This window comes from Artibeus jamaicensis, unplaced genomic scaffold, assembly GCF_021234435.1.
Source record: "Artibeus jamaicensis isolate MK-2021 breed Jamaican fruit bat unplaced genomic scaffold, CSHL_Jam_final contig_1832, whole genome shotgun sequence".
Lineage (NCBI taxonomy): Eukaryota > Metazoa > Chordata > Mammalia > Chiroptera > Phyllostomidae > Artibeus > Artibeus jamaicensis.
Window position 1 is genome coordinate 494,960 of NW_026521362.1, and position 16,837 is coordinate 511,796.

A 16,837-nucleotide genomic window follows, 5' to 3' on the forward strand; every position below is an offset into this window, starting at 1 on the left:
CAGGGACAAATTTCAAAGACATGTAATGCCTGTAAGAGAAGAAAATGGACTGGTGTTTTCCTGGGCTGCCTTTGAGAGTGGATTGTGTCTCAGGTGGCTGCTAAGAGACTGGATGGGTTGCTGCTTTTCTCTCATGGTGTAACACTTCTGATGGATGGTGACATTGTGAAAGGTGCCTTTCCATCAGACAGGCACCATCAGACAGCAGCCCCTATGAGAGTATAAAATGAACCTATGAGGAAAAGCAATGTGTGTGAATCTTCAAATGAAATCTCTAAGTGTGTAACAGAAGAATTCAATTATTTTGGGTGGTTACTTTGAAAGATACTGAGACCACTTTCATTGAGTTTTACTGTTTCACCTTAATTGCTATGCTGAGTACTTTAGGTAATGTCTTTCTTTGTCCCTGGTCCATGGCATTGATCATGTGCTTGATCGATTTGCAGTTTGCAAACATTGGCTTCTCTAGTTCTCCAGCCAAATATTGTTGCTTTGTGATTGGTAATGGTTGCTGTTGGTGATGTGTGTGTGTGTGAGTGTGTGTGCAAGCTGGGGAAAGGAGGAGAGAGATTGGAGTTGTGATTTGGCCTAATGATTGTTAGTACCACTTTTATTGTATGTGGGCAAGTGGTAAAATTGACTGTAGCCTGCAAAGATAGTGCATATAGTTTGCTGCTAGAAATCTTCCCAACAGGGGAGCAATGCATCATATCCTTTAAACGGCGAGGGAGCAAGAGTTTGGACTAAAATCACTGTTTTAGTTGTGAGTCTGCCTCCCACTAGCAGTTTATTCCCGGGCCAGTCCACAATGACTGCAAGCCCCCAATTTTCTCCTCCCTAAAGTGACAAATTTGAACCAGATGCTTTCTGGCTGTGGGGCTTTGTGACTAATTGTTGAGACTCATAATGGCCAACTTGTGGTCTGTGCTTCTTTAGTCATGGTGGATGCTTCTCACGATGATGAGAACGTGTGAGTAAACCACGGCTCATGTCAGGAGCAGGGGTGAGTCCTGCAGGAGCTCACACAGTCTTGCTCTGAGGGTTTCCGAGCTATCGAGGGCAGTGGCAACAACTAAACATGACTTTCCAGAATACATTCTACTGGAACCTCTTTAACTATTTTCCTCTAATTATGAGTCATAAATACCCACTGTAGAAATTAAAAGTTAGAAAGAAGCTTATCACAATTTACCTCAATTCCACTATATAGAAATAGCATTCAGTATATTTTCCTCTCTGTCTTTTTCCTGTGCATGTGTTTAATAACTAGGTACACTTAGTTAGGTGGGTATAATTTATGTGCTTTTTTATATAACACAGCAAAAGTATTTTCCCATATCATTAAGAAATGCCTCTTCATAAGAAGCGTCATTATTATTGGCCTTAAATTATTTGGCCTATGATGTAATATTAAGGACTAATGATTACTGAGTATGTGATATGGTAAGTACTGTGCTATGTACTTAACATGCTTGTTAATTCTCACAGTGTCCCTGTGAGACAGGTGATGTTATTGCCTCCTGTTTTCCAGACAAGGAGGCGAAAGCTCCGAGAAGTTAAAAAACTTGCCCATGGTTAGTTACCAATGAAAAGCTGAAATTTGAACCTGGGGTCTTCTTATTTGTCCTCTTAATCTCTGCACTATATTTAACAATTTTCTATTGTCAGACACTTTTCCTTATGTTTTCTATAAATAATGATACATTAAACATTTTGGGATGATTTGGTTTGCATTTGTATCAAATCTTTAGGATAGAATTATAGAGGTAGAGTTATTAATTAAAAGAATATAATATTTACATGCACTCTTTGAATTTTTTATTCCACAGAAAATATCCATTTGATATTTTCTATGATGGTACCTTGCTTTTAGTATAACATGGATATCTTACTTGCTTGTTGAATTTGATTCTTCACTTTCTGATTTTAATTTGGTGTTTACAAAAAGCTCAAAGAATTCATCTGAATTTCCAGTTGTATTAGGAACCATATATTTTATTTTAAAGGCTACCAGCATTTTTTAATACTTTTGTATACTTAGTCACCTGACTGGCTTTAGTGCACAAATCAGGGAGATCTGTGGCAACTTTTAAAATCAGATATCTGCAGCAGCCGGTTATGTTCAAGAAAAGTTTATTTGTGATATGAGAACAGAAGTTCATATTAAGAATTTGGAATATTTCTTTCAGTATACTTTGCCATTTAAAGTTTGGTATAAGGGTCCTTATTTCTTAAAAATTAGTAAAATTATTAAAATGTTTAAAATTTCACTTTTTTTTATGTGAAAGGCATGGTCATCCCAACAGTTGTTTTCTGGCACTTCTTGTTCTTAAGCACCAATTCCATCTTTTCCTTGGTTAGGTTTACCTCTGTTGGTTCAAAGAACAATTGCCAGGACGATTGTGCTTCAGGAAATAGTAGGAAAAGGCAGATTTGGTGAGGTCTGGCATGGAAGATGGCGTGGGGAAGATGTGGCTGTGAAGATATTCTCCTCCAGGGATGAAAGATCTTGGTTTCGAGAGGCAGAAATTTATCAGACGGTGATGCTGAGACATGAAAACATCCTTGGTTTCATTGCTGCTGACAACAAAGGTATTTTCAGTCTCATTGGTTTCAACAAATAAAGTGTTATGTCTGTTCTCAGGTGAGAATAAATCATCTTTTTGTTTTGGTAATGTCTACATAAAAGTCTGATTTCTTTATTGAGGGAAGAAAACTTCTTTCCTCTTCTCAACAGATAAATGTGCATAACCATACAATAAAACAGAGCAAACCTGTGATAGGAGATCCCGAGGTTACTGTAGCCAGGTTGATATTTGAAATACCTGATGACTGACTGGTGAACCACCCAATCAGATCAGAAGCTTCAACTGAAACAGAGTCCTGGGAGAAACATGCCGTACTGGGCTTCATCCCTTTAGTTGATTGGTCATAAAGAGATCTAGAAAGAAGATCTAGACTGGAAAGAAGTATTCCAAGTCATGAAATCCAAAGACCTACATCCAAGATTGCTTTGTCCAGCAAAGCTTTCAATTAGAATGGAAGGGCAGATAAAGTACTTCTCAGATAAGGTCAAGTTCAAGGAGTTCATCATCACCAAGCCCTTATTATATGAAATGTTAAAGGGACTTCTCTAAGAAAAAGAAGATAAAAAAAGGTGAACAGTGAAAGGACAGCAAACTCACAGTTATTAACAACCACACCTAAAACAAAAGCAAACTAAGAGGACAGCTAGATCAGGAGTGAACCATAGAAAGGAAGATCTCAAGGAGGGTTAGCAACAGGGGAGTGGGAGAAGGAGAAGGGGGGAGAAGGTACAGAAAATAAGTAGCATAGACCATAGATAGAAAATAGATAGGGGGGAGGGTAAAAATAGTATGGGAAATATAGAATCTAAAGAACTTGAGATACGTGGTCATAAACTAAAGGGGGGGAATGGTGGGGGAGGGGTGTGCAGAGTGGAGGGGAATGAAGGAGGGAATAGAACAACTGTAATGGCATAATCAATAAAATATATAAAAAAAGAGATCTAGAAGTGTCTTGGGGTGTGTGTGTGTGCTGGGTTGGGGGGGTTGCTTTGGGTGTCCAGGTCAAAGGAATGACACTGGAAAATTTTCTCTGTCTCTTTTTTTTACATTATTTTTACTGTTGTTCAAGTACAATTGTCTCCATTTTCCCCCACCCCAGCCATTCCCACTTCCCACCCTTGATCTTACCTGCCTTTTATTTTGTCCATGTGTCCTTTTTTGCCAATGATACCTTAGACAAGGGTTTGATCTCCAAAATATATAAAGAACTCATATGACTTCACTCTAGGAAGACAAACAACCTGATTAAAAAATGGGCAAAGGACCCAAAGAGGCAATTCTCCAAGGAGAACACACAGAAGGCCCAGAAACATATGCAGATGCTCAGCATCACTAGCCATCAGAGAGATGCAAATTAAAACCACAGTGAGATACCACTTCATACCAGTCAGAATGGCCATCGTAACCAAATCAACAAACAAGTGCTGACAAGGTTGTGGAGAAAAGGGAACCCTGGTGTACTGTTAGTGGAAATGAAGACTGGTGCAGCCACTGTGGAAAACAGCATGGAATTTCCTCAAAAAAACTAAAGATGAAACTGCCTTTTGACCTGGCAATTCCACTGCTGAGATTATACCCTAAGAACCCTGAAACACTGTGAGTTTTCAATAGCAGCTCATAACTAATCAAGACAGAAATATTGCAGTAGTTCGATAATTGATACAAATATATCAGTAAATGCTAGCTGAATATTCACCTTTGCTAGGACTATGCTTTTTCATATGTACAGCAGGCTTAAACTCCAGGTCTCAAGCTTTCTGTGAACATTATGGGAATGGTAGCAAGCCAGACAATTTTAGTGAAATTTTCTATTAATGTACTCTGAGTATAATTTATATCTTGAGATTTAATATTAACAGCTCCAAATGGTTTTACTTTTTGAGTTTTGTGGAACAAGACAGAGTGTCAACTTTCTGGTATTTAAATAATATTGATAAAAGACCTAAATAATCAGGGACTGGATATAAACTTTGTGGATTACTCATGCTCTTGTTTCTCTTTTTGCATAGCTTTTACTAATTTAACTGTGAGATAGTTTCTTTACAGGGACACAGGGAAAAAAGGTGAGCAAATCTCCAGTCAACTTTTTTTAATTCGAATCAGTAATGCATGAAGAACTTTGGGAGGTAGAACTCATGACCTTTATCTAAAAAACAAACTATCTCTGGATATCCAGTATGCACCAATACCTATGAACATTGAAAATCTATGATTATTTTTATCTTATATAATCAGGATCATGAAAATACTCATTATTAATTAGGCAGCAAAAGAGAAGCCTAGTTATTGTACATTTTGTCCGTGATTTCATTGGCTGATAATTTGTCTTATCTGATTTGCCAGAGAGAAACTGAGTAAAGCCAAGATGAGCTTAACGAAGAGATTCTTTTCAAATTCTTTCAAAATATATACAGCCTGTTGAAAATGAAACATTTCTTATTAAACTGTTAAGAAGTTCTTTTCCTTCTTAATGTTTACTAAACTCCCTGCTGGTTTGAGGGGTGTCAAACTCATTTTCACTGGGGGTCACATTGGCCTCACGGTTGCTTTCAAAGGGCCGAAATAATTTTAGGACTGCATAAGTGTGACTACTCCTTAACAGTTAAGGAGTCGAAATTACATTTGGCTTTTTGAGGGCAACTGTGAGGTTGATGTGGTCCCTGGTGAAAATGAGTTTGACACTCCAGGGTTAAATTAATTAGCAATATGGTAAAAGCAGTAATACCTGTAGTTATATGGATTATCTTGATGGAATAATTTAATCATAATGTTTATTGGATTATAAAATAATATACACAAGAAAGAGTGTTCTTGATTTTCTCTTCTTCAGTTACTGGTCTGTCTCTGTCCATGGCTTACTTGTCAGTGGCATTGTGCCTGATTCTAAATGTCTCTATCACTTTCGTCATCACGCATTTTTGTATCTTTTGTAACACTTACAGTTTCACTTTTTAGTCAACTGTCTGACAAAGACATTGATGTGCGAAGGCAAAGATAGCCACTGGTGTTAGTCTGGGAGAGAGGTGTGAGTAAGGGTTAGTTTTATATGAGGTCAGTGTATCAGTGAACTTTACCATGCTGTGTTGATTTTTTCATTACTAGGAAATTCTTTCACCACTGGATTTGGAGATTAAAGGTTTGGATAATGAGGAGCTTGTGTACATAAAACACTGCATAAAAATTTCCTTAGCAAATATTCATTACAGTTTCATTTCTCTGGGCATCAGAACTGGTCAGGACTGCCCAGGTCTATTGTAGGCACTTTATCTGGGAACTAAAGATAACTGCAGGAACTCTAAGAGCTAGAGAAGTTTTAGGCTCATTTCTCTTCTGCTAAAAATCTTTCATAAGCTCAATTAGCTTTTGGTTAAATGGGGTGAATTATTTGAAAATGTCTAGTCATTGTGTTTGGCTTTTAATGGAAGCTTTTGGGGGAAATCATCAATTTCATATTTGAAAAGCGAACAACATGAAGATTCTTAGAATGTTAGAACTCCCAGAACAGTAAGCATACATTGTGTAAATTTGTTGACCCGTTTTTGTTAGTATAATCTTTTTTAAAACCTCAAGAGTAATTTATAACTCAACACTATGCCTTAATGCATCTCTCTGTAGTTCCTCCTGTAATCTGGTTGCCACTACCAGCAAAGTGTTGATACAGAGGGAATATGAAAGAGTTGCTCAGTTAGAATCTCTGCCTTGCTGCTTCTGGTAGCTATGGTGGGTACATGTGACTGGTTGTAATATATCAATGTCTTCAGAAACTCATTAAGAATTTTTACTTTACTGACTCAAAATGTAAGCATTTTCCATGAAGGAATTAACTTTGCTTCATTAATGATATAGATTTACTTTAAATACTGACATTTATTAAAAGCCTTTGGCTTCTTTCTCAATGTATATTTATAGCAACGAATTTCTTTTCCTGTTAGATAATGGAACTTGGACTCAACTTTGGCTTGTCTTGGAATATCACGAACAGGGCTCCTTGTATGACTATTTGAATAGAAACATAGTGACCGTGGCTGGGATGATCAAACTGGCACTTTCAATAGCTAGTGGTCTGGCCCACCTTCACATGGAGATTGTTGGTACACAAGGTACGTATTTGTATTTTCTTTCCATTTTCTTCCCCTTCAATATCAAGATAGAAACACTAAGTTGTATTTGAGTGTTTAGTTGCACTTTTCTTCAGTATAATGATCAAATGTAAAGAAACACTGAAGGTACTTTATAAAGCTGAAGATTTTGTCATCACAGCACCAACTCTCATCAGCATCCATGTCGTTTTGTGTATCATCCATAATAATATTTTTATTCCTGGTGACTCCATCTTTGCCATTTAGCGTGTATGCCCGGGAGGTCTTGCTTTGGTGGCAAGTGCTTTATATTCAGAAAATACAAATAGTGTAAATGTTTACCTTTGATAATTAAAATAATTGGAAAGAGTAATGTGATCTTGAAAAAAATATTTACATATTATGTACTTGAAGGCCAAGTGATACTCATTGTCTTTTCTATTTATTAAGTTAATAGGGAATTGGCACTAGAAAGTCATTAGCCTAGTCAGGGTAATGGTTCTCAAATTTGGATTCATGATCCTTTTAATCTCTTAAAAATTATTGAAAACTCATGAAAGATTTTATATATGTGAATTATGTCTATTAATATTTACTGTATTAGAACTAAAATCAAGAATTTAAAAAAATGCCAATTTACTTAAAGCAACAATCATTATTTAACCAATTAAATAGTAGCACTAACAATTTTTAAAAATTTACGTAATTTCTTTGTAACACAAAAACCAGTCTGGTAAAAATTATGGTTTTGTTTTGCATTTTTTTGTGAATCTCTTTGTTTGGATTTTCATAGCTGTTCTTTATTCAGTCTGTTCTAATATGTTGTTTTGGTTGAAGTATGTGAAGAAAAGTTGACTTCACACAGATATGTAGTTGGAAAGCAGTCTCAAGGACTCCCAGGGATTTTAGGGTCTCCTCTGACAACGGCTGATCTAGGTAGTAGTTTGAAACTTGTTCTATAAGAGAATAGTCTCTGTTTTTATGTGGACATAGTAATGCTAATTTTTTCTCTGTTCACTCAGCAAACATATATTAGTGGCTACTAAATGTTACCTAGTGATCTAGGCACTGGGGACATGGTGATGACTAAGAGACAGTCTCTGCCCCTATGCAGTTTATAGTCTAGCTGAGAGAGACACATAATTAAACATGCATATGAAAAAAAACAAGACAATTTCGATAGTGATAAGAGCTATAAAGAAGGCAAAATGGGACACTCTGATGGAGAATGACCAGGATAACAAATGGGTGGTCCACGAAGACTTCTTTAGGTAACATTCGAGCCAAGTCTTCAAATCCTTTTGGAGAGATTGCATCTTCGGTAATGAAGAAAGTGAATATGCTTTTCTTATGCTTCACAGGTAAACCTGCCATTGCTCATCGAGATATAAAATCAAAGAATATCTTAGTGAAGAAATGTGAAACTTGTGCCATAGCAGACTTAGGACTGGCTGTGAAGCATGACTCAGTCCTGAACACTATTGACATACCTCAGAATCCTAAAGTGGGAACCAAAAGGTGGGGTAACTCACTGTGGTAGCACAGTAAGACTTATGACTGCCCTGTGAGCATGAGTGCCTGGGATCTGTGTAGCGAGGGGGGCAGCAGGTCCAAATGGGAAGTCATCAGGCCCAAGAAGACAAAAAGTCTTCTCTGGGACACTGGAAAATTAGTGGCACAATGGTTAAAGGGCAAGGAGAGTTGACACTTTGGTCATATAGAAAGTCGAATTTGGCCGATGGTGAGGACTGGTGAGTAAGATGGTGGTGTGTTGTTTTTAGTGTGCCACATGCAGCGTACATCCTCTACAGCCTTTATACCTAATAAATGTGAAACTCAGGGCTAGTTCCAGGTGCCCAGGCTCTAAACAACAGATACAGAATCCATATAGTGGACTAGAGAGGTAGGGACTATTAATTATATACATATATATGTATATATATTCAGAGAACACAATAGAGCACACACAAGTGTATATCTGTACATACATACATACAGCAGGTATATATGTACATACATATATACAGCATGTATATATACATATATGTGTATAACATATACATAACAATAATAAATATTATTAATAGTCTTTCACCTTGCTAGTCCACCATATTGATATATGTATGCTCTATTGTGTTCTCTGAAAAATTGAAAATATATGTAACAACTTATGTATTTACCTATAGTGGTATTTACCGTTAAGTCTCCCAGGTTGGTGCGTACTAAGATAAAGAGAGTTTGGACGCAGTTCCCACTCTCAGGGAACCAACTCTCTGAAAGTTGGTAAAAAACTGAGTATACCACACACGTCAGGACAAGTCCATTCGTAGTGGCATGTCTGGTGTTTTCTTGCTATGGCCAGCCTGTGGCTGTAGGGCCAACATGCTTCCATTTCCTTTTATTTGTATTTCAGGCTCTGCTCCACTTTGGCACAATTCCAGATTTCTTGACCTTGAAATGAGAAGCAACCAAAACATTTCCTGGAGTTGTTAAAGGCCCTTGAGGGTAGAGAATTTCTAAGCTGGCATAGTTGGCCTCCAAGCCATATTTGAGAATCCAGGCCAGTTCCTCCGAGTCCCTTCACTTGTTTCCTTGGAGACTTTAGTAAGACCCCAGAAACACTTCAGGACAGTTCATTCAGACTGGGCAGCCTGAAGGGAACTCTTTTCTTTTCCTTATAAAAAGCAAGCTTTGACTTGCCTTATCTGACTGTCCCCACATTGGGGACCCTCAGGAAAGCCTTGGATGCTGGATTCCCTTAGGGGATCTAAACCTTGTAAAAACAGTTTGGGAGTGTGCTGCATCCTCATTGGAATATTCTGAAAAGTTCTCAAAATCTTCCTGGGACAGCTAGGCTCAGTCAGGTTCAATGAACTGTAGATTACTTTGATTTGGTCCTGTTAAAACAAAAGTGTAATCTTGTGGGAGCCAATATATGAGATGTATATATTGCTTGAAGCCAATATGTGATAAAATTGCTCCTTCAGAGCAGATATTTGTGGAATGCTGCTGAGCCTTGCTTGGCTTGGAGCTCTGGGCCCATGTGAATAAAACGTACTCATTGCCCTCAGGAGCTTTCCTTGGCAACAAGCTACTGGTGGAAATTGAGTTTCATTTCTCCTGCTGAGTGTTTTGCTTACTGAATCCCCTCCAGCTTGTACTTTCCAAGTATTTGGCTCCTGGCACTCATGCTCTAATATGAGGGGATGACCCCTAGTTCTATTTAAAATATTTTTTAAATTATGGTTGATTCAATAACTATATTATTTAATTTTTTTCTATTATTGTAGTTCAGATTCCTGTGTGAAGTTTAATATAAGCTATCTCAACTTATATTTTATATCAGGATTTATTAAGGTTGTGTTTTACTGGATTGCCATAAATTCATACACAGAATCTGAATAGTGTGTGTTTTTGAAGGTATATGGCCCCTGAAATGCTTGATGATACGATGAATGTGAATATCTTTGAGTCCTTCAAACGAGCTGACATCTATTCTGTTGGTCTAGTTTACTGGGAAATAGCCCGAAGGTGTTCAGTTGGAGGTAAGAATTTGCACGTATTCTTTGAATCTGTCTTCCCTTGATATTCTGAATACAACATATGATGTGATCTTTTTTTTCCTAAACACTATTTTGAATTGTTTCTTAATATTTGAGAGAATACCTTTTGGCATAACTCTTAAGTGGTAAAAATGGAGGGTCCTACATACAACGGAGATTTTATATTATGATTACCACTTAGGTGGGGGTTGACAGTTCTCCTGATATTCTAATTTTCATAATGACACTTTACGAAGCACTTGAAACTTTTATTTGAGTTTGCATGCAGTTAGTTGTATTCCTATTTTATGCCAGAAATGAAATCCAAAGAAGTTCAATGGCTTGTCAAGGCCACAGGACTTGAACAGAAGTCTTCTGATTCTTAGGCTTTTCTTTTCTTTCCTGTGATGAGTAATGTGTGGGGGATAAAGTGGAGGTTGGTGGTGAGCAAAGATGAAGTTTCTGACTATGGTTCCCAGCAGGTTAGAGATGAATAATGAGAGGAAGAATCCTAGAGAATGAAGCCCTACAATTGCATTCTGATGGAACTGTTGCCATCAGTGGAGAAAAGTAAATGCTGGGGTTAAATGGTGGTAGAGCAGGGGTGTCCAACCTCTGGCCTGTAGGCACATGTGGCCCAGGATGGCTATGAAGGTGGCCTGACACAAAATTGTACATTTACTTAAAACCAGTTTTTTGCTCTTTAGTTTTCATCTGTATTTGTGTATTTAATGTATGGCCCAAGGCAACTCTTCTTCCAATGTGGTCCAGAGATGCCAAAATGTTGGACACCCCTGGTAGAATTTTCTCTTTCAAGTGAGACAGACTTAGGGCTTGAGACAGACATGGCTTAACACCTTCCCGAACATCTGACTTTAGGCAAGTTACTCAGTCTCATTTTGCTCATTTGTAAAATGAAGAAATAATAAAAACTGACTCCACTGGCTTTGAGGATTTAATGGATTACTTCAATTAATTTATGTGAAGCTTTTAGTACAGAGCATGCTCCTCGTCAAACATTCAGTGAAAGAACTGTCGTTATTAAGATACTGTCACTTTTTGTATTTTGTATTGATCTCATTTTGTCTTACATCGATCTCATTTTAAAAAATTGGAAAACTTACAAGTTAAAATTGTATTTGAATGAGAAGACAAACTTTTCCCCATTATTTATAGATGAGATAACAAAGCATTCTGGGAGATGAAACTATCTGTAGAAGCCAAGTACAGTGGTGTGGAACATGGACACTGGTGTCCCCGAGCCTGGGATTCAGGTCCGCATCAGCCACTTACTAGCTGTGTGACCCTCAGCAGAGTCATGCCTTTCTTTGTGCCTCAGTTTCCTTGCCTTGTAAAATTAAGATAATATGGTACCTTCTTTAGTCAGTGGTTTTGGGAAATGATTAGTTAAAACATTTAAAGGGCTTAGGACATACTTGGCAAATAGCAAGATTCAAACAGGTTTGTCATTATTTTTTAAAATTTTATTGCTGTTTGTCTAGATTTGCTTTTTGGTTTTTGTCCTTAAGTTTCCTTCAACTGTCAGAATAGTAACATAATTAAACATGATTTGAAGTTCATTTTTAATATTATGCTACATCTTAAATATTTTCAATTAAAAAGACTATATTAATTCAAATGATTTTATAAGGAAATTCTTGAATTCAAGTACTATTCTGGTAACTGAGGTTTAGTCTTTGTATTTGAGACTCTTTAAATATTAACCTTCATGATGAACCATCCACCTTCATATACTTTGGTTGCTTCTTGGAAACAGTCTCAGGTAAAGAAGTTCTAAAATCCAAATGTAAGAAATTTAGTTTTTAAAAGATAGCCTAACAATTTTCAAAAAGAGAAAGCTATTTTATTTTGGAAAAGTTATTTAATGGAGAAATATACTTTATTCCTAAAGCAATGAGGCCATGCTATAAATTTTGCACTTAGGTGTTACATTTAAATTACATAATAGAATGTTAGGTAAAACAAAATTTGCATAACTTTCATAATATAAAATACATTTTATATAATTATTAAATTATATATTTAATATATTTACATATAAATTGTATATGATATGTGGCAGATAACTATATAAAAGTATTGCATAAAATAACTACATATAATTTTTGTATGAATTATGTATAAAATTATATAATTTTTTATAATATAAAATTTTATAAACTTATATGATAACTATTCAACTGAGTGCTTTAAATTTATATATTTAGTTTCATAGTGATAACATAATTTTAATAACCCCAACTTTCTGGTTTTCTGTGGTGACACTCGTGCCTAGAAGATTTAATTGGTATTATTTTAAACTAGGCATTTTTGTGTATTATTCACATGGGGATACTTATTGTACAAATTTCTTATAGGAATTGTTGAGGAGTACCAGTTGCCTTATTATGACATGGTGCCTTCAGATCCCTCAATAGAGGAAATGAGGAAGGTTGTTTGTGACCAGAAGTTTCGACCAAGTATCCCAAACCAGTGGCAAAGCTGTGAAGTAAGGCTAAGTTCTTATGCATATTTTTTCTATTACAATTTTGAGGTAAGTATCAGGGAGGATTGTCAGAGACCATATAGTTCTTCTCCTTTAATACAGGTGTCCAGTTCATTTCATATATATAGGTATGAAATGAAGTAGACAAAGGGAATAATATATATTCTATATATAAATATGTATTTATATGTATTCGTATTATATAAATACAAATATATATATATATATGAAAGTTATGGGGCATTTCATATATATATCGCTTTTCATATATATATGGTGAAAGTTATGGGGCATTTACAAACCCTGACATCCCAGTGATTTTACACAACAAGACTTTATTTCTTGCTATTCAAAGTCCCCTACAGGTTAGGCAACTTTCAACAACATCTGTGCTCATTGTGTGATTCAGTAATCCAAGTAACTTTGGTCTTGGGTTGCTATTCCAACACACAGTTTTTAGGTATTTAGGTCAAAAGAAGAGAGGAGCTGGATCCATCCATTTTGTCGCAATGGGTAAAAATCTTATTCTATTTTATGGCTGAGTAGTATTCCATTGTGTAAATGTCCTAACCTCCTCATATTGTTTTAAATATACTATTTGTTCATCAGAGCTTAGCATCAATTCCTGGGTGTGTGTGGTTTTGCTTCTCTCGTAGTGTGTTCTGTGTGAGTAAAGTCTTTGTGCTTTTCTCTCTTAAAGGCACTCCGAGTCATGGGGAGAATAATGCGCGAGTGTTGGTATGCCAACGGGGCAGCCCGCCTAACGGCCCTCCGTATAAAGAAGACTATTTCTCAACTTTGTGTCAAAGAAGACTGCAAAGCCTAATGATGATAACCATGTGGAAAGGAAATCTCTTGCAGCTTTCTCTCTCATTTTTCCTCTTTATGTGAATGTTTTTGCCCCTCTTTTGTTGTTGTTGTCTACCTCAAAGATAATGCAGTTCAGTATTTAAGTGCTCAAAGGCAGCATGAAAAAATAACTAAGATCAAGCAGGAGTTGACTCTATCCAATCTTCATGTTGTCTTTTAATATATTTTTAAAAGCAGCACATCAACTCATCTATTTAATAAGAAAGCTATTGTAAAGTGTAAAATAAGCTATAAAAATAATAAATGTCATTTAGGCTTTATTTTACTTGAGTCGGGAGTGTATGAATGAATGGAGAAATGTGTTGAGAAAAGCGAGATGAAAACAAACATCTTCATCAAAGATGTGAATTAGAGCATTTTGCGTCTAACCAAAACTTTCCATTATACAATCTGTGGTATCCTCTATTTTTTTAATTAAGCAGATCTTTTAAAAAATTAAATATTGTCCTATGTTTTAGTATATAAAACATGGAAAAGTGGAGCTGCTTAGTTGGAGGATGGAAGCCAGGTCAGGATGCCACTCCCTCAGTCCCCCCCCTTCCCTTACTCTTTATAATCCATCACATGGTGCCCCCTGAAGAAAACAGTTTGGGAGCCACTAAAGTTGCTATACTTTCTCATTTATAAGTGAAATACCTGACATTCTGAGACATGGAGTAATGTGTCAAAGTCACAGTGCTAGTGGTGGGGTGGTTGTAGGTCTAAATCTTGAGACAGTCCACACCGTAGAGTTAGCTGGCATCCTCCTGTCCTTTTAATTCCAACTACTTTTCTCTGTGTGCCAGAACAACATTGTTCATGATGATATGTGGTTTAGTAAAACAGAATACAAACTGAGTTATTTTTTTCAGAATCATAATGGACCTGCATGAATTCTTAGGACAATATCCATTGATGTTTTCTTCATAGAAATTTCATAGTCACCCTATTTATTAGATAAGTAATAATGTTTTCTAAAAACTTCCAGAGATTAATCAAACGTAAAGATCCATTGCCAGAAGATGTCTTTCAGATGCCTATTACTTTTGTATACACACTCAGAAGGAAAAGAACAGAAAAGGAAGAGGAGATATCTTGAGAAAAAAAATTTTTAGAATCTTAAATGTAGTAAAACAACCATGTTCTACAGAGAGCATCAGTAACTGTAAATAGATATTTTTCCACCCTTTCAAAATGAGTGAGTGCTTGCACAAGGCTCATGATAATATAGTGTTTATTCTACTTCCTGTGGAGACAGAAGTGATGAATTCTGAATAATACATGGAACATGAAATATTTCCTACAAAACTATAATTGCACATGGAATTTATAGAACTATAAACTCCTTTGGTAAAGGAGTTTAACATGGTATCTTTTATCATTCTAAAATACTGTTTTCTAAACTCCTTTCCATAGAACACATCACTACTGAGATGATTGAAGACCCAAAGAACTTTTCAATAGTTTTTTAGAAGATGATACTGCATATTAGTGTGTTGTGTGCTTTGAGGAGTAAAGAAATGTTACTTGGATTTCTTTAGACTGAATTCACCAAATTATTTGACCATGGGACCCTTTTATTAAAAAAAGAGGAAACCTTTTACTATCCCACATTTTAGTGTTCTGCAAAGCACAACTTGGGTAACAGGGTTTTGAGGGATACACATAGACCAGTAGTGCTTATAATTTCTTCCTCTGTGCAAATACATTACTGAACTTCCATATTCATTTGACTTGGATGAGATATCAAAGGCAAAATCTGATAGCTGTGGCTTGTATATACTTTCATTCTCATTCATGCAATTATTCATTCTTTAATTAATGTGGGGCATCCCATATCTTACTTGGCACAGTATGGGGCCCAACAGGGAAGTTAAAAGATAGATAGGTTCTGCCTTCAGGGATTTTAAAGTCTAATTTGGATATGAGAACAGAAATGCAGTTTTGTGGGGGGAAAGAAAGTAAATTGACTAATAAGTATAATACAAAGTAGAATGTTTTGAGTTCTATATGACAAGTTATTTTCAAATTGCAACACATTGAGAAAGTACCTTTATTTGGATATTCCAGAAAATTTAAATCATGTAATCAGTTTTTAAAGTTGCATATGTGAATGCTTTTTAAAAAGTTATATAGAGAATGATCTTGCTTGTTATGTTTATTTCTCATAGATTGTTTTTGCATATATGAGAATGAAATTATTTATTTATTATGGTTGTATTATAGTTTCAAATAAACAAGAATAATATTTCCTTTTTTATTTACATGTTGGGTGAGGATGTTTTAACATCTCCATTTTCCTTACCATTATGTTTATAATTTATTTGGATGTGTCCAAATATAATTTCATATTTTTATTGGTTCAACTTTCACTCCAGAGAAATCTGTACAGTTTTGAGATGTTTTTCTTGTTTTTGTGTTGGCTAATTATAATTCCTAACTGAATAGCTTTATGTTTCAATTACCAAGTATATTTTTTTAAGAAATGGGTTAGATTCACATAAATGATTAGAAAAAGTTAGAAGTTCTAATTTTTTTAAACTCTCAACATTAGAAGCAGAAAATTTCCACAAAAATAGGGTGAAATTTAGAGTGTTAAGGCAAATTGACTATATATATGTTGTAAAATTTCATATTATGTGTTCTTGATGGAGTCCTTTTGTGTAATATTTATTTCTTTTGAATTTTTAAAAAATGTTGTTCTTAAACTCAAAGTGAAAGTGTTCTTTGTTGCTTTCAAATATTTTGGCTTTGGGTATAATACAAAGCTTGGGAAAATGCTATTTATGAAATTTCAGTACTGTATAAAGTGGTGATGGAATATATATGCAGCATCAATCACTTCCTTAAAATAAGAGAAACATAATTTGTTGTCAATATTTCAGCATGAACTTGTTGCCTTATCATCTATATGTGTAATTGGTACAGATTCTGTTGTGTGCTTTCTCCTATGTCTGAAATATTTGGCATGTCACATCTAGAATTGTTAATTTATGTTCTGACTTGAAAATTAAGTGAAATATGACTGTGTCATGCACTAATTTAGGTGTAGCACTTGCTTTTTGTCTTTACACTTTCAATTAACTTTGCATTTTAAATTCTATGGTTGTATGAAAATAATATCCTAATTGCAGTGTCTGAAGACTTAAAAATAAGCTTTATTTTAAAATGAAGATCTACAATAGATTCATTAGGTTAGAAATTTTATAGTAATTTAATTTTTACTTTAGTAGAATCATTAAACAAAATGAAACAAAACTACTGCTATGCTGG

At 35.4% G+C, this 16,837-nt stretch overlaps 1 protein-coding gene across 2 annotated transcripts in view; it reads left to right on the forward strand.

Moving 5' to 3' along the window:
- Positions 1-15,682, forward strand: part of ACVR1C (activin A receptor type 1C) — a 74,259-nt gene extending 58,577 nt beyond the window's left edge. The window contains exons 4-9 of one of the 2 annotated variants that reach the window (XM_037138328.2): positions 2,362-2,592; positions 6,521-6,688; positions 8,029-8,185; positions 10,088-10,212; positions 12,588-12,763; positions 13,416-15,682. In XM_037138328.2, coding sequence (XP_036994223.2) covers positions 2,362-2,592; positions 6,521-6,688; positions 8,029-8,185; positions 10,088-10,212; positions 12,588-12,763; positions 13,416-13,541 — 983 coding nt within the window. In that variant the 3' untranslated portion in view covers positions 13,542-15,682. The remainder of the gene's footprint in view (positions 1-2,361; positions 2,593-6,520; positions 6,689-8,028; positions 8,186-10,087; positions 10,213-12,587; positions 12,764-13,415) is intronic. The other variant, XM_037138329.2, reaches the window with a different exon arrangement.
- The last annotated feature ends 1,155 nt before the right edge of the window (positions 15,683-16,837 follow it).